The sequence below is a fragment of the Amphiprion ocellaris genome, chromosome 23 (assembly GCF_022539595.1).
Source record: "Amphiprion ocellaris isolate individual 3 ecotype Okinawa chromosome 23, ASM2253959v1, whole genome shotgun sequence".
Classification (NCBI taxonomy): domain Eukaryota; kingdom Metazoa; phylum Chordata; class Actinopteri; family Pomacentridae; genus Amphiprion; species Amphiprion ocellaris.
In genome coordinates, this window is record NC_072788.1 from 24,868,118 (window position 1) to 24,893,626 (window position 25,509).

General features: G+C 37.4%; 1 protein-coding gene across 2 annotated transcripts; it reads right to left on the reverse strand.

Moving 5' to 3' along the window:
* Positions 1–61: 61 nt before the first annotated feature.
* Positions 62–25,268, reverse strand: LOC111570529 (coiled-coil domain-containing protein 171-like). 2 transcript variants are annotated; one of them, XM_055007467.1, is made up of 24 exons: positions 25,204–25,268; positions 24,409–24,655; positions 23,211–23,376; positions 20,669–20,789; positions 20,445–20,593; positions 18,889–19,014; positions 18,064–18,156; positions 16,591–16,730; positions 14,980–15,118; positions 13,775–13,972; positions 13,603–13,692; positions 12,642–12,812; positions 11,168–11,335; positions 10,459–10,614; positions 7,490–7,931; positions 6,329–6,439; positions 6,121–6,251; positions 5,914–6,054; positions 4,996–5,175; positions 3,561–3,685; positions 3,414–3,468; positions 3,148–3,261; positions 1,599–1,751; positions 62–1,080 (listed from the first exon to the last, which is right to left on the reverse strand). In XM_055007467.1, the coding sequence occupies exons 2-24, from the start codon at positions 24,504–24,506 to the stop codon at positions 883–885; spliced, it is 3,465 nt and encodes a 1,154-aa protein (XP_054863442.1). In that variant the 5' UTR covers positions 24,507–24,655; positions 25,204–25,268; the 3' UTR covers positions 62–882. The 2 variants fall into 2 exon arrangements, with proteins under 2 accessions (XP_054863442.1, XP_054863443.1); XM_055007468.1 differs by lacking the exons at positions 62–1,080; positions 1,599–1,751; positions 3,148–3,261; positions 3,414–3,468 and having other exon boundaries at positions 3,568–3,685; positions 4,985–5,175.
* Between the last annotated feature and the right edge of the window lie 241 nt (positions 25,269–25,509).

The window sequence follows — 25,509 nt, forward strand, 5'->3', positions numbered from 1 at the left end:
TGGATCTCCAGCTACTAGAAGATGTTCCACCATGGTGGATGGATCTCCAACTAGAGTCGTGCTGATGCAGCAGGAAGATGTTTGTCATGTTTTTATATTTCTGCTCAAAAACTTTTCTCACTTTTGTTCAGCAGCGTTTCTCCACTTTCAGCAGCTGTGAGTCTGTGTGTCTTTAGTTGCATTTTGTGTCTTTTTGTGGTGATTCTGTGTCTCTTTGTGTCACTTTGTATACACTTGTGCCTCTTTGTGGCTTCTTTGTGTCTCTGTGGGTTATTTTGTGTATTGTGATAATTTTGTGAGTTTTTTGTGTCATTTTGTGGTAGTTTTGTCTTTGTTGCCCATTTGTATGTCTTTGTAGTTATTTTGTGTCTCTGTTTTCATTTTGTATGACTTTGTGCCTGTTTATAGTAATTTTTTTATTTTGTTTGGGTTATTTAGTGTCTTTTTGTGTGTCCTTGTGGTAGTTTTGTTCCCTTTTGTAGTCATTTTCTGTATTTTAGTGGTGATATTGTGTGTTTTTGTGTCTCTTTGTGGTCATTTTCTGTGTTTTGTGTGTCTTTGCAGTTGTTTATTGTCTCTTTGTGGTTGTTTAGTGCGTCTGTGAAATAAATCAGGTTTTCTGTGACTCCGTTTGTGTTCCTGTTGTGTATTTAATGTGTGCCAGCGGGTCTCGTACACGTTTCATTTGCCTGTTCTTCAGGTTTGAACTAAAGCTGCAGCTGCTGATCCGTCACAGTCGCTGTCACGACTCCAACATCTGGACTTCAGGCATCTGTCACCGAGCAGCTGGAGGGAAACTTCTTCTTCTTCTTCTTCTCCTTCTTCACTTTGCAGCGTTTCCTCCTCCAGACGGACAAATCAGAAACATTCAGTCACCTCCGTCTACCTCGACCCTCCAACCTTCTTCTTTTTCGTCACTTTCTTTGCTTTGGGTTTGCAGAGCAGCGACAAGGGGGTGGGGTTTATCTCTGGAGGGGCGGGGCTTATTCTGTCTTCCAGGTCCTTTGGCCAATCAGAGAGGAGGACAGGTGGCGGTTTGTCCACGTCAGCCAAAGGGATTGTTTCAGGAAATTCTGTCACCTGCAACAAGAACACATAAATAAATAAAGATAAAGTTGCATTTTTCTGATTGTGTTCTTTTTTTTGGATGTGACAGTAAAAAAAATTCAACGTGACACAAAATGACCAGAAATATACAGGATACAACTGAAATACACAAAATATCTATAAAAAAACATTAACATAACACAGACACAATTAGACATCAAAGAGAAAAAAGACACACTAAAAGACACTAAAAGACACTAGAGAGACACAGAAACACAAGTAGACACACAAAAGTAATACAAAGAGACACAACATTACAACAAAACACAACAAGATACAAAAACACAACAAAAAGATACAAAAAGACACAACAAAGACATACAAAGACAACAAAGAGAAACAAAAAGACAACAAAGAGGCACAAAAAGACAACAAAGAGACACAAAAAGACAACAGAGACACAAAAAGACAACAGAGAGACAAAAAGACAACAAAGAGACACAAAAGGTTTCCACTTCGTCCGAACAAACTGAACATGAAAAGCATCTCACGGGGACGAAGGCCTGGTTGTCACGGAGACAGACGTCCTGCAGCTCGCTGAGCAGCGCCGTCACATGACTTCGGTGGGCGGAGACTTCCTGTTCCAGCCAACCAATCCTGGAGCTGCAGGTGTGACAGAGCTGGGAGATGGAGGAGAGGAGACTCTGCAGGGAGATTGATAATCAATAATCAATCAATCAATAATCAATCAGTCAATCAATAAATCAATCAATCAATCAGTCAGTCAATTTGTTGTGTTTTCTATCTTGTTTCTATAACTGTCTATTTATATTGGTTTTGTGTCTCATTTTTCTTGATTTTTGTTTCTTATTTTGTGTCTATTTTACATATTTTGTTTAGTTTTTCTTGTTTATGTTTGTTTCATATATTTTATGTGTAGTTATTCTAGTTTTGTGTCTATTTTATTGTGTTTTGTCTGTTTTTTGTTGTCATTTTTTTCTCTCATCTTTTCTTTAGCATCTTGTTTTCCTTGTTTTGCATCTTTCAAACAGTTGTGCTTCATTCTGGGGATTCTGTGATAAAATTTTTCAGTTTTGTGTCATTCTGCATCTTGTTTTTGTCGTTTTCTGTCTCATTTATGTCATTTTGTGTCTATCTCCTCATCCTGTAGATGTTTTTTTATCTCCATGTTTCCAGACCTTTCCTCTCTGCTCTGCTCATCATCAGTAGATGTTTCACTATGCTGGATGGATCTCCAACTACTAGAAGATGTTCCACCATGCTGGATGGATCTCCAACTAGAAGATGTTTCACCATGCTGGATGGATCTCCAACTACTAGAAGATGTTCCACCATGCTGGATGGATCTCCAACTAGAAGATGTTTCACCATGCTGGATGGATCTCCAACTACAAGATGTTTCACCATGCTGGATGGATCTCCAGCTACTAGAAGATGTTTCACCATGCTGGATGGATCTCCAACTAGAAGATGTTTCACCATGCTGGATGGATCTCCAACTAGAAGATGTTTCACCATGCTGGATGGATCTCCAACTAGAAGATGTTTCACCATGCTGGATGGATCTCCAACTAGAAGATGTTTCACCATGCTGGATGGATCTCCAACTACTAGAAGATGTTCCACCATGCTGGATGGATCTCCAACTAGAAGATGTTTCACCATGCTGGATGGATCTCCAACTAGAAGATGTTTCACCATGCTGGATGGATCTCCAGCTACTAGAAGATGTTTCACCATGGTGGATGGATCTCCAACTAGAAGATGTTTCACCATGCTGGATGGATCTCCAACTAGAAGATGTTTCACCATGCTGGATGGATCTCCAACTAGAAGATGTTTCACCATGGTGGATGGATCTCCAACTAGAAGATGTTTCACCATGCTGGATGGATCTCCAACAACTTGCTCCTCTGTTCATTGTTTCTGCTGCATTCATTTTATTTTCCTCCATATTTTCCATTCTGGTGATTTCATAAAAGTAAAACATGATTTGAAACCTTCTTGTTGTTTTGGGGTTAAAACAGGTGAAAGAAAACAAGTAAACACACAAACAAAGACAGCCCCTCCCCCTGGTACCTGGCACGCTGCCACCTCAGCAGCTCCCATGATGCTCTCTGCTCCACGCAGCTCCAGCAGGGGGCGGGGCTCAGCCACCATGGAGCGCTGTGATTGGACGAGACTGTCTCTGACCTGTGGAGCGGACAGCAGGAAGTCAGCTGTGTGTGTGTGTGTGTGTGTGTGTGTGTGTGTGTGTGTGTGTGTGTGCGTGCGTGTGTGCGTGCGTGCGTGCGTGTGTGTGTATGTGTGTGTGCGTGCGTGCGTGCATGGGTGTGTGTGTGTACCTGTGTGCAGTTCCTTTCTGCAGCCTTCACACAGCTGATCACAGCTTCCTGTTGCCTGTTGAATAAACAACATAAACAAAGCAGGTGACGGGTGCAGACAGGTGTATACAGGTGTAAAGAGGTGCGCTGCCTCTGATTGGCTGTTACCTGTGGGCGTGGCTCAGCTCCTCCTCAGCTCTCTGCAGCTTCTCCTCCACCTGCTCCTTCTGCCTCTGAACCTCCGACAGGTGTTTACCCAGAATCCTCAGCGAGCGCTCCTTCCTGCTCACCTCCTGCAGGTACAGGAAGTTCATCAGTTACCTGGAAGTCACAAAGACGGGCAGAGAAGCCGACAGGCAGCACTGCACAGACACACTAAACTACACTACAGACACACTAAACTACACTACAGACACACAAAGCTACACTAAGTACTGAGTAACTGTTTGATTGTAATGTCCAATTTATTTTTCAGAAATGATGTGATCAGACAGACAAAACACATATATCTACACACTGGACACACAAAACTACACATAAGACACAAAACTACACTAAAGACACACAAAATTACACTAAAGACACACAAAATCACATCACAGGCACACAAAACACACAAAGTGACACAAAATGCTCAAGACACACAAAATAACATGAAACTGACACAAAATCCCACCAAAAAGATACAAAATTAATAAAAAGACACACAAAACCACACTAAAGACACGTAGAACTATACCAAAGACAAACAAAATGGCACCAAAGACACAAAACCACACATGACACACAAAATTACACACAACACACAAAACTACACACATGACACACAAAACTACACACAAGACACACAAAACCACCACAAGACACAAAACTACACACGACACACAAAACTACACACGACACACAAAACTACACACATGACAGACAAAACTATACGAAAGACACACAAAACTACACATTAGACACACAAAACTACACACATTACACACAAAACTACACTAAAGACAAACACACCGCACCAAAGACGCACAAAACTACACACGACACACAAAACTACACCAAAGCAATACAAAACTACACATAAAAAATACAAAATTACACATAAAACACACAAAACTACACATAAGAAACACAAAAGTACACATAAAACACATAGAACTACACATAAAACACACAAAACTACACTAAAGACACACAAAGTCAAACCAGACACACAAAACACACATAAAAGCGACATAAAACCCCAAGACACAAAAAAATCCCATGAAACTGACACAAAATCACACAAAAGACACACAAAACGGAAACAAAAGAAACACAAAACTACATGAAAGATACACAAAATCACACCAGAAACACACAATTCCACATCAGAGAGACACACAATGCCACCAAGGAAAAACAAAACCCTCACAGACACACAAAATCACATCAAACAGACACAAAATCACTCCAAAGAGACACACAATGGACAATAATGAGTCACAAAATCACAACAAAGATACAAAAGGACACCAGTCACTGTTTGGGGTAAAATTGCCCACAGTTCCATCTTGCAGGCGTCGGTGTCAGACCAACATGCACACACAGACCTGGTGTGTACCTGTGTTGTGCGGCTCAGCGTGCGTTGTGTGTCCGTCTGCTGCGTGTTGTGTGCGTTGACTTCCTGTCGCAGTGTGTGCAGCTGGTGGGACTGTTCTTGGATCAGAGTCTGGGCCTGCTGCTCTCTGCTCAGAGCCTCACGGAGCTCCGCACACACACTGTGGAAACGCTCCGACGCTGCCTGCACACAGACACACACAGACACGCACAGACACACAAAAAAGTGGATGGATCACTGAGCAAGCCAGAGGTCAGCAAACAGACAAAATCATCACAAACAGACATAAAATGAGACAAAACTGACACCAAACAACCACAAAGAGACACAAAACAACCACAAAGAGACACAAAATAACCACAGAGACACAAAATAACCACAAAGAGATACAAAACAATCACAAAGAGACACAAAACAATCACAAAGAGATACAAAGTAACCACAAAGAGACACAAAATAACCACAAAGAGACACAAAACAATCACACAGAGACACAAAACAACCACAGAGACACAAAACCACCACAAAGAGACACAAAATATCACAAAGACACAAAAACATGACAAAAAACACAAAAACTTCACAAAGAGACAAAAAACAACCACAAAGAGACACAAAACATCCCAAAAGACACAAAAACATCACAGAGACACAAAACAACCACAAAGAGAAAAAACAACCACAAAGAGACACAACATGAAACTAAATAAACACAAAACAACCACAAGAAACAACAAATAATAACTACAGAGACACACAAAGACAATAAAGAGGCACAAAAAGACACAAAAACACACACAAAGAAATAAAAACTCACAAAAATACCACATGGGACATAAAGAGACCCAGAAAGAGACAATGTGTTGGTCTGTGTGGTTCATTGTATAGTAGTGTGTGTCAGGTGTGTATGTGTGTCCTCACCGTCCTGCGGCTGTCCTCTTCTCGTCGCTGTCCTCTCTTCTGATTGGCCAGCTCCACCCTCAGGCTCCGCCTCTCCACCTCGGCCGAGTGCAGCCGTTGGCTGAAGAGCAGGAAGTGCTGCTGCAGGTTGGACACCAGGGCCTGCAGGGAGGACAGGTGTTCAGGAGGAAACACACCTGGACGAGGGTCTCTAAGGGCTGGACTCACCTTCACGTCGGGTCGAGGAGTCGGTCTGAGCCTGTCCGTCTCCATGCCGTCTGCCGATTGGTCCAGCAACTGGTCCAAGAGGCGGGAAAGAGCTGAGCGAGCGGCTGACATCAGGTGAGGAGGGGCGGAGCCTGCAGAGTGACAGACAGACGCTCTAACAGCCTATTTATGGACATACAGGTGTGTAGGTATGGAGTATAATGGATACCAGAGTGAGACAGCGCCTCCTGCAGGTCAGACATGGATGACAGGATGATGGAGGACAGACGTTCAGATCGAAGCAGCCGATAACAGACAGCAGCTGGACCTTCATCCTGATCTGAAACACAAAGAAAAAATAATAAAATCATTCGAAAATACTCAGAACACGACTTCTGTTTGTTCCTGGGACAAAGAAACAGAACAAAGACACACAACAAGAAAATTTAGAGAAACACAAAGACACAAAATCATAACGACATAAAGAGCCAAAATCAAAGACAAACACAAGAATGAGACAAAAAGACACAAAATTACACCCACAAAAATAAAAAATGACAAAAAAATCACTAAGAGACACAAAAATAAATCAAAGGGACACAAGATGACATTAAAGAGACACAAACGTACATTAAAGACACAAAAAAAGACTAAAAAAATGACACAAAACAACACCAAAAAGACATGAAATGCGTTGATGTTGTTTCCCTCCTCATTACTGTGTTACTGTGATAATACTTTTGATTGTGTTTCCCTTCTCACTGGTTGTGTTACTGTTATAGCCCCCTTGATGTTGCTTTCCTCCTCATTATTGTGTTACTGTGATAATACCCTTGATGTTGTTTCCCTCCTCATTGGTTGTGTTACTGTGATAATCCCCTTGATGTTGTTTCCCTCCTCATTGGTTGTGTTACTGTGATAATCCCCTTGATGCTGTTTCCCTCCTCATTGGTTGTGTTACTGTGATAATCCCCTTGATGTTGTTTCCCTCCTCATTATTGTGTTACTGTGATAATCCCTTGATGTTGTTTCCCTCCTCATTGGTTGTGTTTCTGATACCTCCCTTGATGTTGTTTCTGTCCTCATTGGTTGTGTTACTGTGACAATCCTCTTGATGTTGTTTCCCTCCTCATTATTGTGTTACTGTGATAATCCCTTGATGTTGTTTCCCTCCTCATTGGTTGTGTTTCTGATACCTCCCTTGATGTTGTTTCTGTCCTCATTGGTTGTGTTACTGTGACAATCCCCTTGATGTTGTTTCCCTCCTCATTGGTTGTGTTAATGTGATAACCCCCTTGATGTTGCTTCCCTCCTCATTGGTTGGTTGTTACCGTGATAACCCCCTTGATGTTGTTTCCCTCCTCATTGGTTGTGTTACTGTGATAATCACCTGACAGATTCTGACCCTCCAGTGTAGCTGAGCCTCCACAGACACACACAGTCCGACCTCCTGTCTCCACCTGGAACAGCAGTGTTGTGTTTGCAGCCAGCTGCCTCCACCTCCTCACCGCCATCACCACCCACACCGTCCTCCTCCACCTCCTCAGGGGCCTGCTCCTCCTGCCTCCGTCCTCCTGCTCCTCCTCCTGGGCTCCCAGAGCATCTCCCAGCCTCCTCACCTCCTCCTCCAGCAGCTCCAGCTCCTCCAGACGCCTGCTCAGGAGGCTCTTCTGCTGGGACAGCCGGCCCAGGCGGAGGAGGGCATGTCGGAGGGCTCCACCCAGCAGGACGGACGCCGAGGAGCAGGACGAGCAGGTCCTACGACTCCTAGTGAGGTCGGAGGTCAGTGAGGAGACCAGGGCCTGGAGGGAGTCACACTGAGAGCGACACAGCTGGAACACAGACACACAAACGATTATAGTATGGTGGTGGCAGCATCATTATTAAAGCATGGTGGTGATAGCATCATGACTAAAGCATGGTGGTGGCAGCATCATGACTAAAGCACGGTGGTGATAGCATCATGACTAAAGCACGGTGGTGGCAGCATCATGACTAAAGCATGGTGGTGGCAGCATCATGACTAAAGCATGGTGGTGGCAGCATCATGGATACAGCATGGCGGTGGCAGCATCATGGATACAGCATAGTGGTGGCAGCATCATAATTAAAGCACAGTGGTTGCAACATCATGGTGTTTCTCAGCAGCAGGTCCTGGAGGGCTGGTAAAGGCAGAGGGTAAATGAAATCCTGGAGGACAACCTGATGAGACTTGGAGAAGATCAGTTTTCCATCCAGATGGTGAGTCGAAGCAAACAGACAAAGATCCTCAGAGATGGTTTGAAAACAACAAGGTGGAAGTTGTGGAGGAGTCAGAGTCCAGACCTCAATCCAACTGAGAATTAGAAAAGTTCTGTTCACTCAGGATCCCAGAGGAACCTGACAGAGACTCTTTATATCAGAATTATTCAACATTATTGTAGAAATCAGTTTCACATTATTTTAGTAAACAGTTGTCTTCACATCCAGATTAAACTGTCCCTGATTCAGTATTGAGAGGCAGCAGAAGGGTAAAACTTCCTGGGGGTCTGAACACTTTTTCTAGGGCCTGGGTGTCCCTCAGGTGTTCCTCCCTCAGGTGAGCAGCTCCTCATAGATGGAGATGGTTTTAAGTCTCCCTGCAGACATATTCCAGCTGAGTCAGCTGCAGGTTTGCAGATGAAGAAGGAAGTTTCTGTCCCTCTGAAGAGGAACTCAAATCAAGCTTCATTGTCCCCGAGAGCAGAAATCCTTCTGACAGAAGTAGAACAAGTCGACCAACACCGCTGACAATAAGAGGACGGATACTGAAACTGATGTTCTTTTTAAATGAAGCTATTCAAAACTGATGATTGTTTTAATTATCAGTTAATCTGGTGTTTATTTTATTTTCTCAAACAGTTTTGTGTCTTCCACAAACAAACACTGAAATAAAGAAGCAGATTTCAGAAACTGAGTTCTGCTGGGAAAAAAAAATTTAAATGACCATTAAAGATGTAAAATATCACATTTTTTGATGAATTTTGTCTTTTTTGTTTCTTTTCGTGGTTGTTTTTCATGTTTTTGTGGTTATTTTGCATCTCTGTCGCAGTTTTGTGTATTTTGGGGGAAATTTTGAGTGTATCTGTGAGCAATTTGTGTTTCTTTGTAGTGTTTTTGTATCTTCAAATCTTTACTAACAGTGATACTAGAACACAGCAGACCTCAGCGTTATATGTATTTTGTGTCTTTTGTGTATCTTTCATGCTGCCACCACCATGCTTCACATCATGATGCTGCCACCACCGTGCTTCACATCATGATGCTGCCACCTCCATGCTTCACATCATGATGCTGCCACCACCATACTTCACATCATGATGCTGCCACCACCATGTTTTAATCATGATGCTGCCACCACCATGCTTCACATCATGATGCTGCCACCTCCATGCTTCACATCATGATGCTGCCACCACCATGCTTCATATCATGATGCTGCCACCACCATACTTCATATCATGATGCTGCCACCACCATGTTTTAATCATGATGCTGCCACCACCATGCTTCACATCATGATGCTGCCACCTCCATGCTTCACATCATGATGCTGCCACCACCATGCTTCACATCATGATGCTGCCACCACCATGCTTCATATCATGATGCTGCCACCACCATGCTTCATATCATGATGCTGCCACCACCATGTTTTAATCATGATGCTGCCACCACCATGCTTCACATCATGATGCTGCCACCACCATGCTTCACATCATGATGCTGCCACCTCCATGCTTCACATCATGATGCTGCCACCACCATGTTTTAATCATGATGCTGCCACCACCATGCTTCACATCATGATCTGTTTTGTCTCCACAAAGCTTTGACTGGTGAAGAAAAGACAACAGTTGTTGGATGAACAGTCTCTTCATCTCAGCTGCTGAAGGTGGAACTCCTTCAGAGGAGTCACAGGAGTCTTGGTGGCCTCCCTCACTCGTCTCTTTCTTCTCGGTCTCTCAGTTTTTGAGGACGTCCTGCTCCAGTCAGGTTTACAGACGTGTCATATTCCTTCCATTTCTTATTTATGGATTTAACTGGACTCCGAGAGAGTTTCTTGAAGTGTTCTTTAGTCTTCATGGTGCAGTTCTATCCAGGAGTACTGATCCACCAGAGATTGGACCTTCTTGATCCAGGAGTCTTTATCCTACAATCACTGAAACACATTCACTGACCTCAGATGGTTTTGGTTTACTAACTGTGTGACTTCTAGCACCACCTGAGGCATCTGAGTTCAGTTAGGTGAGCCATTTAAACTGACCATGACTCATTGTTGGACAACTGTTGAACTCATTGTTGTGTGTTCGTGTTTGCTTTTGTGTGTGTTTGTGTTACCTGCAGCTCTTTCACAGTGCTTAGGTGCTGGCTGTTCCAGGCCTCCTCCCTCCTCTTCACACTCTCCTTTAGTCGAGACAACACACACTCCTGACTGCGCTGCAGTTCGCGCACACACACACTCTTCTTGTGACACACACTCTGCAGGTGGGCGATCTACAACCGGAGAGAGAGAGAGAGGACAGGTGACCATGACAACCATTCACCTGGAATATAAACTCCCATCATCACACCTACACACAATCTAGGATTATAAACTGCTGCAGAAACAGCTGGGTGAGGCTGTTTGTCAGGTTAGCATTCAAGCTAACCACTTTGAATAAATGCAGCATTAGCCACATCAACACAAACACACCATCCCCCGCAGTGAAGCATGGTGGTGGCAGCATCATGGATCACTTGATCCTTTCACTTACTTTTGCTTTATGCTAAGCTAAGCTAAGCTCATAACTGGCTAATTTTGGCATCAAAGTCAGGACAGAAATTGTAAATGACATGATGAGAAAAAACAGTGAAAGTGGATCAACGGGAAAATCTTTTAGGATTATATTTTGTAAAGTATATGATACATGAACCTGTAATTCCCCAAATATCTTTATAAATATCCATATTTCATGTGACCAAACTTTGAGGCAGATCAGAGATGATTGAGCAGAAACAGTTTAGATAATTTAACAGTGCATCTCATGACCTCCCGTTCCAAACTCACCTTGTCATTGGCCTTCTGCAGGTCAGAGGTCAGCTGGTCTACCTGCTCGCTGATGACGTCACACAGCTCCAGCCAGGTGAAGTTACCCAGAATGCTCTGGGGCTGCTGGAGGAGGACACAGCCGGCCAGCAGGCGCTGATAGAGGCAGTGGAGGAAGGTCAGCCGGGCCTGGAAGCAGCAGCAGGAGGTTAGAGTATGAAGACTGAGTGTGTGATGAGATCACCTACATGTAAATATAACACAAACATGAACACAATCTATAGAAAACCTTCCTGAGTGAAGCTTCAGTCTGAATCTGTGCTGTGCCCTTTCAAAATAAAACAAAAGTTCAAAACTACGAAGCACAGCAAATAAAAATCACATCAAGAGAACCTGGAATCAACATGTCAGCGTCCACAGGTGTTACTGAAGAAACGGAGGCTCCACGTTATCCAGGTGTTTCATTATTTACATCTTTAATTAGTCCTCAAACACATCTGCATGTCACAGAAACTAGACTTATTCTCCACCGATGTACAGGAGGAGGAATCGTAAAGAGAAACAGAACCAACAGTCTTTGACAGTAAGACTCAAAACTTTCACAGCATCATTCTAAATGTGTTCAAAATGACAAAAATAAAATAATAATAATATATCAAAATTTACACAAAATGACAGGAACTGGCCAAAAATAATTCAAAACTGAGTCAAAATGTAAAAAAAAAATTCAGTCCAAAATGGCTGAAAACTTGCCCAACATGACAGGAACTGGCTAAAAATTATTCAAAATTGGTAAGAAATTTTTAAATAGTCGAAAATGGCTGAAACTTGCAGAAAGTGACAGGAACTGGCCAAAACTTATTCAAAAATTATTCATGACAGGAATTGGCCAAAAATTATTCAAAATTGGTTCAAAATTTTTTTAAATAGCCCAAAATGGCTGAAAACTTGCAGGAAAAAACAGGAACTTGCCAAAATGTATTCAAAACTAGTTCAAAATGACAAAAAGTTGTTCAAAAATACACAAATCTCGTCTACAATGCTTGAATCTGGTTCAAAACGACAAAAAATTTCCCAAAAGTATTAAAAATTTGTCAAAAAATTTCCCAAAATGTACCAAAAATTTAAAAAACAATTGACCAGAAGAACTCACACTTTTTTAGAAAACACAAAAACTTTAAACTGAAGAGTAAAGTAACTAAAAATGGTCAAAAACCTGACCAAAGGTGTAAGGACTTGAAATTTGTCCACACTGACAAAAATTTGCAAAAAATTATTCAGAATTTGTCCAAAATTACTTGAATCTTGTCTAAATATGGTTCAAAATGGTAAAAACCTGCTTGAAACCATTTTAAACTGGTCCAAAATGACAAAAAATAAAAAATGACTCGAAACTCGCCTAGAACTAAAAAGTTTGTCCCCATTGACTTGTCCAAGCTGACAATCACTCGTCTATAAAGACTCCAAACTTGTTTAAATCAACGTTTGTGCTCACCGTCGACTCTTCCTGGTGTCGGCCGTTTATCTCCTGGACTTCCTCCGTCCTCGCCTTTCTCTCTTCGTCCAGCTCGACTCGAAGGACTTGACTCTGTTTCGACCAATCAGACGCCTCCTGACGCAGCCGAGTCGCCTCCTCCTCTAGTCGGACCGAAACCAGCCGAGACTCCTGGAAAAAATAGAACCGACAGCTTCAACACGTCTGGTCTTGTCATTTTAGACTAGTTTTTGTGTTTTTCTGACAGGTTTCAAGTCAGTTTTGACACATTACAAGTCATTTTGGCCATGTTATCGTCACTTTTTACAGGCTTTGTACAGATTTCAAGTAATTTTGGACATCTTAACGTCATTTTGGACAAGTTCTGAGTCATATTAGACAGGTTTTTTGGACCAGTTATTTTAGACCAGTTTTTGTCCTTCTGGACACATTTTAAGTCAGTCTGTACAAGGTTTCAGGTCATTTTGACAGGTTACATGTAATTTTGGACAGTTTTCAGTTCATTTTGGCCATGTTATTGTTATTTTGAAGTTTTGAACAATTTTCGAGACACTCTGGACATGTTCTGAGTCATTTTGTACAGGTTGACAGTAATTTTGGAAAAGTTTGGAGTCATTTAAGACGGTTGTCCAGTCAATTTAGACAAGTTTTTTTCATTTTTGACCGGTAGAGTCACTTTGTAGAAGACATTTTATAAAATCATTTTGGCCAACTTTGGGCCATGTTTTTGTCATTTTTGACAAGTTTTGAGTGATTTCGTTCAGGTGTTGGGTAATTTCGGCCAGCTTTTGTCATTTTAGACCATTTTTTTTTTGTCATTGTGGCTGAGATTTGAGTCAGTCTGTACAGGTTTAGAATCATTTTGGGCAAGTGTTTTTTTCATTTTGGCCAACTTTGGAGCCATTTTGATAAACTTTGGAGCAAAGAGAGCAGATTTAGAAACAGCTTGAGTCTTGTCTACCTCTATCTGACTCTTATGATCTGACGCCAGCTGTCGAAGAGTCTGATTGTCATCCTGCAGCTTCTGCGACGCAAACAGCAGATCCTGAACCTGCCAGAGAAAAGAGGCAACACATTTAACCGAAATTCCCCAATTAAAACAGGAAACGCTGCTGAAAGTGAGCAGATTTAACCTGTTGGTCGGCTTCCTGCAGTCTGTGTTGGTTGGAGCTGAGCGTCGTCCTCAGCAGCTGCAGGACTTCAGCAGAAAGACTCCGACTCCCAGCATCCTCTGCTGGTTCACCTGAGCTGCCGTGTTGTTTCAGAAGGTCTCTGATCTGATTCATGGAGTCAACGAAGGCTTCGTCTGCTTCACTGCGACTCTGAGCTGCCTGGAAACGCAACAACAAACAAATAGATTTTAAGATTTACAAGTATGAAGATGAAGCACAAGTCATTTTGGACAAGTTTTGAGATGTTTTTGACAAATTCAAGTCATTTTGAACAAACTTGAAGTCATTTTGAACAAATCTGAAGTCATTTTATACAAGTTTTAAGTCGCTTTTGCCATTTTTAAGTCATTTTGGACAGGTTTTGAGTAATTCTGGACAAATTTAAGTGACTGTACAAGTTTTGAGTCATTTGTGACAAATTTTGTGTTGATTTTGAACCAATCTGAAGTAATTTTGCACAGGTATTGAGATGTTTTGGACAAGTTTGTCATTTTAAAGAAATGTAAGTCATGTTGGACAATGTCTGTGTAATTTTGAACAAATCTGAAGTAATTTTGGATAATTTAAAGTCATTTTGCACAAGTTTTGAATCATTTTGGACAAATTTAAGTCATTTTACAAAGGTTTTAAACCATTTTTGACATTTTTGAGTCATTTTGCACAGATTTTGGGTCATTCTTGACAATGTCTGCAGTATTTTGAACAAATATGAAGTAATTTCGGACAATTTTAGGTCATTTCACACAACTTTAGAGTCATTTATGACAAATTTAAGTCATTTGCACAAGTTTAGAGTCTTTCTGAACAAATCTAAAGACATCTTGGTCAAGTTTTGGTCATTTACATCCACTTATGTTCACAGAGAACAGAGAAGAGACAAGTTTGGAAACAAAAACATAACAAGATTAATACCTACAGTATGTGGAGCCTCCATTTTTCCAGTTCTGTTAACACCTGTGGGCATTCATTTTCTGATTTCTTTTATTAGAACTGTCATACTGCAACCCTTGTCCAAAACAGCATATTTTAAATATAATTTACTGTCATTCTGACTGAATACATCTCTGATTCTCTCTCTTTCTTCATGTTGTTCTGGTTCCACAGAGCTGCAGGACTTTAGATTAAAACCTGCTCAGACTTCAGGGGTTTATAAATGTGAGTTTTACCTGCTGCAGCAGAGACTGAGTGTCAGCGTGTCGTCTCTTCTCGTCCTCCAGCTGCTCTGAAAGGTCGGATGCCATCTTCCTCTGCGTTTCCATGGCAACGCTCACATCAGACCGACACTGATCGAACTCCGTCTGCAGCCTGAACACATCGTTTAGATTTATTCACTCAGTGCAAATGGCCTCAAAACGTCAGTTTGTCTAAATCATGTGAGACGCATCGATCCATCAGAAAAATGCCTCAAAAATTATTCAACATCTGTCCAAAACAACTTAAAATATCCAAAATGTGTCCAAAACAAAAGAAGCCCCCAAAATGACATAATATTTGTCCAAAATAACAGTTCCCCCCAAATAACAACAGGAAATTGTTTAAAAAGACTGAATATTTCTCCAATATGACCTAAGATTCTCCCAAAATTTTTTTAAAACTGTCCAAAATGACATAAAATTGTCCAAAAAGTCAATAAATTGTCTAAAAAGACTAAATAAGTGTCCATAATTAGCTAAATGTGTCCAAATTTAAAAATAAATCCCCACAAAATGAAATAAATTTTGCCATTACTAACAGATTTTTGACCAAAATTTGCTCAAAATAAAAATATTTCTCAGCAAAATGACATAAAATTTGTCCAAAATGACCTACGATTCTCAAAAAGACAACATTCGTCCAAAAATATTTTTAAAACTGTCTAAAACAACATAAAATTTTCCAAAATGTCATTCAAGTGTCTAAAAACACTAAATGTTTTACAGAAATGACCTAAAATTTTCCCAAAATAACAGATTTTTTTCCCCAAAAACAACCATAAAAATTCTCCAAAACAAAAAAATGTTCCCCCCAAAACAGGAAATTGTTCAAAAAGACTCAGTATTTTTCTAAAATGACCTAAGATTCTCAACAAATATTATTAAAACTGTCCAACAATTACATAAAACTGTCCTGGATAACATTAAATTGTCCAAATGTCACTAAATTGTCTAAAAAGACTAAATATTTTACGGAAATGACAAATATTTGCCCAAGAACAACAGATTTTACCCCCAGAACGGGAAATTGTTCAAAAAGACTGAATATTTTTCCAAAATGACCTCAGATTCTCAAAAAGACTAAAAAGTTGTCAAAAAAATTTAAAAACTGTCTAAAATGACATAAAACTGCCATAGATGACATTAAATTGTCCAAAATGTCATTAAATTGTCTAAAAAGACTCAATATATTATGGGAATGACATGAGTTTGCCTAAAATAACATTTTTTTTCCAAAATGACGCAAACTTTGTTCAAACATATTTTTAAAACTGTCCAAAATTACATAAAAGTACCCAAAATGACTGAGTCTGTCTAAAATGGTTTAACTTTTATCCAAAATAACATAAAATGTTGTTCAAATTATCTGAACATTTCTCTAAAAAGACATTAAATCTGTCCAAAAAGCCTGAAAACATTTCCAAAAGGAATAGAAATCTGTCCAAAATGTCATTCAATTGTCTACCAGCTCTTTCAACCGTCCATCTGTTCTGTTTATTTCCATATTTACTCCATATTTCAGCCGTATTTCAACACGTCGATCTTATCGATTATTGGCCGTCTGGTGATGATGTCACGTCTCACCGCTGCAGAGCGCGCTCAGTAGCGTCCCTCCTCTCTCTCTCCTCCATCAACTGATCTCGGAGCAGCTTCAGGCTGCAGAGCGCCTCCTGCTGGCCGGATCGCTCCACCGCCACCATGGCCTCCAGATCTCTGAGCCTCAGCTGCACAACACACAACACGTTTGTTTACTATTTATTATTGATTATTAGACAGTCCAGGTTCAAATATTCACTCAGACCTGCTCAGAGCCGTGTAGCCTGACAGACAGTTTATACATTAAAGGACTGTGTTTCCCATCATCCTTTGCAGGTTCACCTGAGCCGCTGTTCTTCTGCAGAACGTCTCTGATCTGACAAAGGCTTCGCTGGTTTCTCATCAAATTTTACGCCAGAGATTTTTACTCTAAACTTTGGAGACAGTTTGTGTATAAATTTGCTGTATTTTCACAGTTAAACTGGACTTAAATGAAGATAAACAAAGAGTGTAATTCAACCAAATCAACCGTCTAAAATGACATAAAATCGTTTATGACTCAACATTTGACATAAAATATAGACAAAATAATTCTCTAAAATGGCCCAATATTGTCATAAATTAATATAAATATGATTAATATGACAAAAAACATCCATAGAAACTAAAATGTGCTCAAATAATAGATGATCATCCAATGTGACTTAGTTCTGTACAAAATGTCGATGAAATTTGTCCTCCATGTGTCTCTAATTTTGAAAAAAAATGGATAAAATGACACAGAATTAATGAAAATCAGTCTAAGACGCGAGACAAAGTGACACAAAATGAGACAGAAAATGACTGACAAAAAAGGACACAAATTAGACACAAAACAGCAAAAAAGGACAACACAACACAAATAAGTCACAAAACTACAAAAAGAAAACAACAAACGACACAGAAGGGTACAGAAATTCACATAAAAAACACACACAAAGCAACTTAAATAAGACACAAAATGACAATGAGACAAAAGGACGATACAAAATGTCAAAAAACAAGGTGAAATGACAAAAGCAAGACACAAAATGACAAAGACAAGACATAGAAGACCATAAAACAAGACAAAGCAACAAAAAAAAGACACAAAACCACCCAAATTAGACACAAAATGGCAAAAATTAGTCAAAAACCATCACAAAATTGGCCAAAAAACAAGAGAAATTAACAGAGATTAGACAGAAAACAACAAAAACCTGCCGCAAAATGACCCAAACAAGACACAGAACGGCATACAAGACGGAACAACACAAATGTGAAAAAAACCAACAACAAAGCAATAAAAAACAACAAAAATGAGACAAAATGACAGAAAAACCAAGACAGAAACAGTGAACAGAGGAGCAGGTTGTTGGAGATCCATTCAGCATGGTGAAACATCTGTCTCCAGGTGAAACATCTGTCTCCAGGTGAAACATCTGTCTCCAGGTGAAACATCTGTCTCCAGGTGAAACATCTGTCTCCAGGTGTGTTTGTTACCTGGACGATCTCAGAGGTGAACTTGGTCTCCAGATGAGTGGACCTTTCCTCCTCCATGTTGGCCTCCAGGGTTTTGATCTTCTGCTCTGAGAGCTGAAACACAAACAGACGCTCCATTTCCAGATATCTATCCTGGTATTTCTAGATATTTATCCCGGTATTTCTAGATATCTATCCTGGTATTTCTAGATATTTATCCTGGTATTTCTAGATATTTATCCCGGTATTTCTAGATATCTAGCCCGGTATTTCTAGATATCTATCCTGGTATTTCTAGATATTTATCCCGGTATTTCTAGATATCCATCCTGGTATTTCTAGATATTTATCCCAGTATTTCTAGATATCTAGCCCGGTATTTCTAGATATCTATCCCGGTATTTCTAGATATCCATCCTGGTATTTCTAGATATTTGTCCCAGTATTTCTAGATATCTATCCTGGTATTTCTAGATATCTATCCCGGTATTTCTAGACATTTATCCTGGTATTTCTAGATATTTAACCTGGTTTTTCCAGATATTTATCCTGGTATTTCCAAATATTTATCCTGGTATTTCTAGATATCCATCCTGGTATTTCCAGATATTTATCCTGGTATTTCTAGATATTTATCCTGGTAGTTCTAGATATTTATCCTGATATTTCTAGATATTTATCCTGGTATTTCTAGATATTTATCCTGGTATTTCTAGATATCCATCCTGGTAGTTCTAGATATCCATCCTGGTATTTCCAGATATTTATCCTGGTATTTCTAGATATTTATCCTGATATTTCTAGATATCTATTCAGGTACTTCAGGTTCTAATAAACCTCCTTCACCTCATTCTCTCGACGGCTCTCCTCCAGTTTCTCCTTCAGAAGCTTCATCTGGTCCGTCTGTCTTTGCTTCACTTCAGCCTCCTTCAGCTTCTCCTGTTGAAGGTCCTGAAGGACTTCCTGCTGCTCCTGGATTTCACAATAAAACTCACTTTAATTAAACAAACAGGATTTTAAACCAGCTTCAACTGGTGTTTAATATTTGTTCGACCAGACGAAGATGCTTTTTTAAATCATATTTTCTTTTGTTGATAATTTTGCCTTTTTTTCGCCCAAAATCAGCCGTTTTATCTCATAGGAATTACATTTTATTTCATTACAACTATGACTTGTATTGGGTTTTTTTTACATTTTTAAATATTAACATTTTTATAGAGAGAATGTCTTTTATTTTACAGGTTTTCATACAGTTGAATTTTTCTGATAATTTTTGACACAATTTTGACTTTTTATTTCATGAAATCGAACTGTTTATTCCAAAATGTTTTATTTTCTATTGCAAAAATTTGACATTTCCTTATAGAATTTGACTTTGTATTTAACATTTCAGAAATCCTGTTTTCAAATTTTTTCTGTTAAATTAGAAAATTTTCTGTTTAATTTTTTTGTTTAATTAGAAAATGTTCTCTCTTTTTTGACATTTTTATTACATAATTTCATATTTAATCATTTATCTTTTTTAAAAGTCAGAATTTTTGCCACAAGAATTCATAATTTTGACATTTTATTTATTAATTTATCTTTTTATTCATAATATTTTTTAAAGAGTAGTATTTTTCCACAATATTAGACTTTTTATCATGCAAAATAATCTTTTTATTTCACAGTTTGGACTTTTTTTTCTTAAATCTTAAATTTTATTCCATATTTCTGACGTTTTATTCAGTACAATCGACCCGTTTGTTCCAGAATTCTTATGTTATATTTCAAGGATTTGACATTTGGTTCTATCGTTTGACTATATTTAATGTTTCTGACAGCCTGTTTTAATTTTTTTCTAAATTCTCCAAGTTTAGTTTGAAAATTTCCTGTCTTATATTTTACATTTTTATTTCATAACTTCACATTTAATCATTTCATCTGTTTTTAATATTCAGAATTTTTGCCACAATAATTCATAATTTTGAGATTGTATTCAATAATTTATATTTACATGAATAAACACTTTGATTTTTCCTCATTTATTAGATTTTTTATACCATTAAAATAACCTTTTATTTCATAATTGTGGTCTTTAATTCATAAAGGCATTTTTCTGTTTTTCACCTCATGATTGAGATGGTTTTTTACAAAAATTTGTACTTTTTAATCACAAGAATTAAACTTCTGATTTCACTATTCTGTCTTTTTATTTAATGATTTTTACTTTTAATTAATTTTGACATTTTACTTCACAACTAACTTTATATTTCAAATCAAATAGATATAAAACGTCTTTTTTATTGCATGAGTTCTACCCTAAATTTAAATTTTCTGACTTTTCATTTATAATTCTGAAGTCTTGTTCTTTGTTGTGCCACAGAAACGTAAATATTAAATGTATAATATAATTTCTGGACCTGCAGCAGCCGCTGGAGTCGCTGGTTTTCGGAGCTCATCTTGTCAATCAGCTGATTTCGTTCCTCCACTTCCTGTTGCAGAGCATCATGGTCCTGCTGGCGGCGGCGGCGCGTCTCGTCCAGAGTTTCCTGGAGGACGGAGACTCGACCTGACGGACAGCAGCCTGACGTCACCAAGGTAACAGAAACACAGACCAATCAGAGGGCGGCGTCGGAGCCCCTACCTGCCAGCGATTGGTTCTCTCTGCGACTCGTCGTCAGCTGGTACTGAAGCTCCGCCCCCTGAGCCTCGCTGAGCTCCACGGCCGACCGGAGGCGAGTCGACGCCGCCTGCAGCCGACAGATCTGGACACAAAAACACACAGATTTAAACTTTTAACATTTAGTTCTCTACTTCCACCTCAAATATCACAGATCTGAGGTTTCACTTCATGATTTAGACTTTTATCCTATTTTATGATTGTATTTTTAATCTTTAAATTAATTTTGTCAAAAAATGTTCACCTTTAACAGACACATATTCATTTTTTATCCTATAATTCCACATTTTATTCACTATTTTAGCAGCTTTGGACCAAATTCAGAATTTTTATTTCAACATTCTGCTTACATTAATTTCAGAATTTTTACATTTAATTGAATAATTTTTTTAAAAAATGTATTCGTTTTATTATTTAGATGATTTATTTTCATCCATTCATCTGTTGTCATACTTCAGATTTTTAATTGACAAAGGTAAGGGTCTTTTTTCATTTTATTCACAATTTTGACATTTAATTCAGTATTTTTTTGAAATTCTGATTTGCTTTATGATGTTTTAATGTAAAATCTGACATTTTGTTTTGGATTTAACTGCAGAATTTGTCAAAATTATTCATAATTTTGACAATTTAATTTTTTTTAATAACTTTGACTTTTTTTTTTTTCAAACAATTTGCACCTTTAACAGACAAATATTCACTTTTTATCACATAATTTCACATTTCATTGACAATGTTAGCAGTTTAGGACCAAATTCTGACTTTTTACTTCACCATTTTTCTTTTAATAACTTTAGAATTTTGACATTTAATTCAATTCTTTTTTAAATTCATATTTATTTTATTATTTACATTATTTATTTTAGAGTTTTTATTGCAGAACTTTTACATTCAACTCACATTTTTCACTGTTTGTCTTAAACTTGACGTTTTATTTAATCTTCCGCAGGGTTGATGTCAGAATTTGGACTTTTTATCTCACAAATGTTGATTTTTAACTCAAAAATGTCACTTTTATTACATTGAATTCACAATTTTCACATTTAATTCAGTATTCTTTAAAACTGAGATTAGTTTTATTATGTTTTAATTTAGAATCTTCTGTTATGTTTTGTGTTTTTAGAATTTCTAAAAGTGATTCACAATTTTGACAATTAATTAACTATTTTTTAATAACTTTGACTTTTTGTCAAATAATTTTCACTTTTAACAGAAAAATGTTCACTTTTTATGCCATAATTTCACATTTAATTTACTATTTTAGCAGTTTAGGACCAAATTCTAACTTTTAATTTCAACATTTTCGTTTTATTAATTTCAGAATTTTGACATATAAATCGATTTCAATCAATCAATTTTTTAAATTCTGATTTATTTTATTATTTGGATGACTTATTTTGAGTTTTTATTGCAGAATTTTGACATCTAATTCACATTTTTCATTATCTGTCTTAAACCCAATGTTTTATTTCATCCGCTGCAACTTTGACATAATAATTTGGACTTTTTATCTCACAAATACTGATTTTTAACTCCCAAATGTCATTTTAATTCCATTTAATTCACTATTCTGACTTTTTATTTCAACGTTCTGAGGTTTAATTGCATGATTTTGACATTTTAGCTTCGGAATTTTCACTTTCCATCACATCGTTTTTAAATCTCCTTCCAAAAGAAACATGCGTTGAACTTTATTTAATATCTGGATGTTTGAACTTTTTATTTAATATCTGGATGTTTGAACTTTTTATTTATTTAATATCTGGACGTTGGAACTTTTTATTTAATATCTGGATGTTTGAATGTTTTATTTCATGCCTCGATGTTTGAACTTTTTATTTATTTAATGTCTGGACGTTTGAACTTTTTATTTATTTAATATCTGGACATTTGAACTTTTTATTTAATATCTGGATGTTTGAACGTTTTATTTCATGCCTCGACGTTTGAACTTTTTATTTATTTAATATCTGGACGTTTGAACTTTTTATTTATTTAATATCTGGACGTTTGAACTTTTTATTTATTTAATATCTGGACGTTTGAACTTTTTATTTATTTAATATCTGGACGTTTGAACTTTTTATTTAATATCTGGATGTTTGAACTTTTTATTTATTTAATATCTGGACATTTGAACTTTTTATTTATTTAATATCTGGACATTTGAACTTTTTATTTATTTAATATCTGGACGTTTGAACTTTTTATTTAATATCTGGATGTTTGAACGTTTTATTTCATGCCTCGACGTTTGAACTTTTTATTTATTTAATATCTGGACGTTTGAACTTTTTATTTATTTAATATCTGGACGTTTGAACTTTTTATTTAATATCTGGATGTTTGAACTTTTTATTTATTTAATATCTGGACGTTTGAACTTTTTATTTAATATCTGGATGTTTGAACTTTTTATTTATTTAATATCTGGACGTTTGAACTTTTTATTTAATATCTGGACGTTGGAACCTTTTATTTCGTGTCTGGACGTCTTAATTCTCACCTCCTGGTTGTGTTCAGTCGTCAGCTGCAGCTTTTCTTTCTCCAGCTCGTTGATTTTCCATCTCAGCCTCCTCGACTCGTCGCCTTCGTCTTTCCTTCCTCTTCCTCTCTCCTCCTCTTCCTTTCCTCTTTTTTTTCCTCCTGTCTGCTTCTCTTTCTGCTTCAACCTGAAGAAAAATTAAACCAATCTGAGTTAAAATCTGTTTTTTTTATGAGTTTCACGTCTGAAAAGTTGGGCTTTTTTATCCTCGGAAAATAAAAACAGATCTTTAATTTGAACTAAACAAAGCTGCTTTTTAATCTTTATGGATAGAAACGGACACGTCATCTTAATAATGAACAATTCAGTCATATTTGGTATTTTAATGTCATAAAATGTTTGATCATTTCAACTTTTCATGTGATTCTTTTGACTGTATTTCAAAATATTCACTTCTTGTGTCATAATGTTAACATTTTATGCTAAATTCTGATTTTATGCCATAATTTTTTAATTTAGAAATTTTACTGTTTTTAAAGTAATAATACGTCACTCACTTTTGCTGTTCAATGAATTGACTTCATGTTAGAATTTTTATGTCAAAATTTTGAACTAAAATGAATTTAATTTATCCAAATTAAATGTATTAAATTAAATTAAATTAAACTGAATTTAACTCAATTAATTTAATTGATTTAATTTAATAATATTTAATTTAAATACATGTAATTAAATTAAAATTAATTTAATATAATTTAATAAAGGTAACATTTATTGAATTAAAATAAATTAATTTAATTCATTTAATGAAATAAATTTAATGTATTTAACATACATAATTGACATAATTAACATGACATAATTTGTATTTTTTTACAGCATAATTTAGATGTTTTATTTATGTTTGGGTCATAAAGTGATAAATATTTCATATCTTTTTGCCTTTTTATGTAATTATATATTAATTTTCATGGTAATTTTGAGGGATGGTGACATAATATTGTACTTTTTATAGGATAATTTATAAAAATCATGATGTTATATTAATTGTTTATCCACAAAGTGTTTATTATATAAGATATTTGAACATTATATTTTTTGTTTTAGTACTGAAAGTGATTTTTTCTTGATTTGACGCTTTCATGTGTAAAGGACTGTTTTTATGATGTGATATTAGTATTTAAATGATAAATATTTAAACTATGGCTCAGCGGCCCACCTCGCTGCTTCCTCCCCGGACCTCCTCTCTTCGGATCCCCGCTGCTCCGCTCGGCTCCGGCCGGACTGTCTGCTCCGCTCCGCCGGTTCAGGCTGCATGTCTCCGGCTCTGTACCCCAGGCTGGTGGTTCGTTCGTCGGGAGGCTGCTTGCTCTGGGACCGGGGGAGGCCGGTTGCTCGGATGCTGCTGTTGCCTTGCCACCAGACGCACTAACGCCTTCAGGCTAAACCGGCCTCCATTTACAAACCTATCAATTTAACAATTACCTCAATATAATCCGAGTTATTTATATTTCAAAACAAAACACGAGGCTAATAAAGAATCAGTCTCTTTAACTGTTTAATTCGGCATCAGTTTCATATATTAAAAACGCTTATTTGTACACATTTTGTACTTTTATTGGTCTTAATCTTCACTCTACGCAGCGCAGAGCGGTCCGAAGCGTTTAATCAGAGTTAACAACTTCAACTGGGATTTCAAACAGATTAAAGCTCTAGTTGGTGGATCTTTTCTATGCCGAATTCATCACAAGACGGCGGGTATTTAATAAACGTGTTAACTTTCATACTACCTTGCCTATACATACTCATTATAGGAAGAAGCTCTAAATTCCTACATCTTCTGAATGCAATCGTGTTTACGCTCGACAGGAACAGACACTTTAATAACCAACAATAGTCTTTGCTCTCTTCAAACCGACTTTAACGATTATAAAACTGTCTGTGCTGTTTATTTACATCAACTTTAGTGATAAAACTCATAATAATCAGGTTTTAAGCCGTTAGATTCACTTACTGGAACATTTATCTCGCAGCCGTTTGAATCTGACGCCATGTTTGGCGTCCATACGTCGTTTCCGCATCGGCTCCGGATTGGCTGGCGCGCCATCCAATGGGAGCCTCCAAAATACTTACGTCATTTATTTGTTTATATTTTTAAGCGTATTAGCAGGACTAACTAAAATTTTAAGAAACATTAACAAATAAAAATATTTTTTTAAAATATATGATGTCTTTATAAAGCATATAAAAGTGATTTTATATCAAATATATAAATAAACAAATAAATAAACAAAATTTATCTGATAAAAAAATAATTAAA

What these genes read in the sequence shown, in the direction of transcription:
- LOC111570529 (XM_055007467.1), bottom strand. Translation starts at nt 24,506, where the DNA reads ATGCAGCCTGAACCGGCGGAGCGGAGCAGACAGTCCGGCCGGAGCCGA. An exon ending in TGCAGGAAGCCGACCAACAG is followed by an intron (nt 13,693 to 13,774) that starts GTTAAATCTGCT and finishes TTTCTCTGGCAG; the next exon opens with GTTCAGGATCTGCTGTTTGC. An exon ending in CGCTGAGCCGCACAACACAG is followed by an intron (nt 3,686 to 4,995) that starts GTACACACCAGG and finishes CTGTACCTGCAG; the next exon opens with GAGGTGAGCAGGAAGGAGCG.